The sequence below is a fragment of the Musca autumnalis genome, unplaced genomic scaffold, assembly GCF_047663935.1.
Source record: "Musca autumnalis isolate F117 unplaced genomic scaffold, ASM4766393v1 scaffold_1, whole genome shotgun sequence".
In the NCBI taxonomy this organism is placed as follows: domain Eukaryota; kingdom Metazoa; phylum Arthropoda; class Insecta; order Diptera; family Muscidae; genus Musca; species Musca autumnalis.
Window position 1 is genome coordinate 316,833,289 of NW_027411644.1, and position 3,022 is coordinate 316,836,310.

A 3,022-nucleotide genomic window follows, 5' to 3' on the forward strand; every position below is an offset into this window, starting at 1 on the left:
TTATCGAAGTTTGTGGATAACTAAGTTATCGAAGTTTGTGGATAACTAAGTTATCCACGTTTGTGGATAAATAAATTATCCACGTTTGTGGATAAATAAATTATCCACGTTTGTGGATAAATAAATTATACACGTTTGTGGATAAATATATTATCGAAGTTTGTGGATAAATAAGTTATCCACGTTTGTGGATGAATTAATTATCCACACTTGTGGATAAATAAATTATCGAAGTTTGTGGATAAATAAATTATCCACGTTTGTGATAAATAAATTATCCACGTTTTGTGGATAAATAAATTATCCACGTTTGTGGATAAATAAATTATCCACGTTTGTCGATAAATAAATTATCCACGTTTGTGGATAAATAAATTATCCACGTTTGTGGATAAATAAATAATCCACGTTTGTGGATAAATAAATTATCCACGTTTGTGGATAAATAAATTATCCACGTTTGTGGATAGATAAATTATTCACGTTTGTAGATAAAAAAATATCTACGTTTGTGGATAAATAAATTATCAACGTTTGTGGATAAATAAATTATCCACGTTTGTGGATAATAAAATTATCCACGTTTGTGGATAAATAAATTATCCACGTTTGTGGTAAATAAATTATCCACGTTTGTGGATAAATAAATTATCCACGTTTGTGGATAAATAAATTATCCACGTTTGTGGATAAATAAATTATCCACGTTTGTGGATAAATAAATTATCCACGTTTGTGGATAAACAAATTATCCACGTTTGTGGATAAATAAATTATCCACGTTTGTGGATAAATAAATTATCCACGTTTGTGGATAAATAAATTATCCACGTTTGTGGATAAATAAATTATCCACGTTTGTGGATAAATAAATTATCCACGTGTGTGGATAAATTAATTATCCACGTTTGTGGATAAATTAATTATCCACGTTTGTGGATAAATAAATTATCCACGTCTGTGGATAAATAAATTATCGTAGTTATGTGTTGCCAAATATATCTACACATCACAAATTAACAGCCTCAATAATCAGCTTAATAAAAATCCCGTTTGATAGTGGTTGCTTTTCAGTTAACGTATGCTATTCTAATTTTATTTTAGGTTTTCAACAAATAATTGTTTTCCTCCAAAGCGGATGATATGCAAATTCGGTCCAGCATTTCAATCTTCTGCGCATTACCTCAATTCTTAATCCTCAAAGCCATTGCACTCAAATCGCCACGAAGTTTTTCCTTTGCGGATTCATCTTTAGTCTCTGGCAATGTTGCTTCCAACACCTTATTTACCACCCAGTTAACCATGTGTTTGTGATTGATGCGCATCTCAATATTGCGACAATCCACTTGATAATCCAAACGATGTTTGACATCTTGATAGACTTTCATCATCGCCTTTCTATGGGCTTCTTCCAGTTGTAAGGCAATATTTTCTTTTTTCATTTGCATTAACAGCAAACTTCCCTCGGCACGCCATTGCTCTTGCCGTTCATGTTCAATTAAATTTTGGAGAGCTTTTAATTCCGCCTTGTGCATTTCTTTCCAATTTTCTTCAATTTTTTCAATTTCTTTATCACAATATGCGGCAGCTATTGGTCCAAGTTTTTTAACAGCTGCAATACACAACAAAGCCATTGACAGGCCATTGTAAAATTCATGTTCACAAATATAAATTTCTTTGGAGATCAGATAATTTATTAAGCCCAAACCGAACACATATGGACCAGTTACACCAGTTTTGTCGTAAAAGAATTGAAACCAATTTTCGGGAATAAAGCCGTATCGAACTTTTTCTGGATCAATTGGACGTTTGGGATAATTTTTCGATTCGATATTGCTGGCGGCTGCACAGAATAATCTTGGGCGAGTTGCTCTCAAAATGGGATGATAATTGCAGGTTAGTAATCCGGTTGTAGGTCTCAAAAGCATTGCAGGCATCAAAAATATATTTGTAAATATTTGTATTTTAAATTGTTTTTCAAAATATTTGGAAATAAATGTTCTGTCAGGAAAGGTAGTTACAGTGTCGCACAAATGTCTTCATACCCTTATAAAATTGTTCTTAATTGATGAAAAGCCCGAAGATAAAAGCCAAAATGTCAATGTATGTAATTGTAAATCATGTTGTAAATTTATAAATTGTTAATTTATCACATATTTCACACTTCAATGTTTAATAAAATCGTTAGCAAAACTCACATCCTAAGAAAAGCAAATATACAAAATTGCTTAGTATAATAATATTCGCTGATTATCAGAGTTTGCCAAAAAATTATCTGAAATTGAAAACTTAACATTAATATTGAATGATTTATTGGTTGGCTAATAGACTTCAGGGAACAAAAAGAAATTTGCTTCATTCTGTCATGTTGATTTGTTAAGTGAGAAATTCGCAAATTCAGTGATGAGCTTTTTCTTCAATGTGGCTGCCACATTTTTTTGTGCAAATTTTTTGTTTTCGATGGGCCCAGGAAACGTTTGATGTGTTTGTGACAGCTGACTCATTAATTACTAAAACATAAACATTTTATTTGTGATGACTGACTGACTGTTTTTTATGGTGCAAACATTAGCGCCTCTCAAGTTTTGATTACTAAAAAATAACGTGATTATACTAAATGCTGTCAATTCGCCATCTTCCGATGAAATGTCAATGTTTATGTGTGTGTGTTTTAGGATTTCAGCAGAGCAATTAATGTTGTCCTTCTAAGTAGATTGGCCGTTTAAAGACCACTATTATTATAAATGAGATTTGTTAATTGCACCCGCTTCCAGGAAAATTATGCTGTTACATTTAATTTAATATCGTATTTCGATTTTATATATACATATGTACATTAGGGTGACCCATAAAGACAACTTTTTTTTTATTTCCCACCACCTAAATTTTTTTATTTGATCCAAAATCCTTATACATATATGAAATATTATGCCGATCGGTTTACATTAACCCGCGCCAGCCTAGCGATCTTTGTTTCCATAGTAATTTGTATGGGGCCAAAGGTGAATTTCACAGAAATTTT

At 31.7% G+C, this 3,022-nt stretch overlaps 1 protein-coding gene across 1 annotated transcript; it reads right to left on the minus strand.

Moving 5' to 3' along the window:
- Positions 1-1,052: 1,052 nt before the first annotated feature.
- Positions 1,053-2,027, minus strand: LOC141391499 (ATP synthase subunit b, mitochondrial-like). Its single transcript, XM_073964379.1, has one exon. It carries the CDS (start codon positions 1,935-1,937, stop codon positions 1,185-1,187), a length of 753 nt encoding a protein of 250 aa, XP_073820480.1. The 5' UTR covers positions 1,938-2,027; the 3' UTR covers positions 1,053-1,184.
- Positions 2,028-3,022: the final 995 nt, after the last annotated feature.

Excerpts from the sequence above, each read along its gene's own strand:
- LOC141391499 (XM_073964379.1), bottom strand. The coding sequence starts at position 1,937 with ATGCCTGCAATGCTTTTGAGACCTACAACCGGATTACTAACCTGCAAT.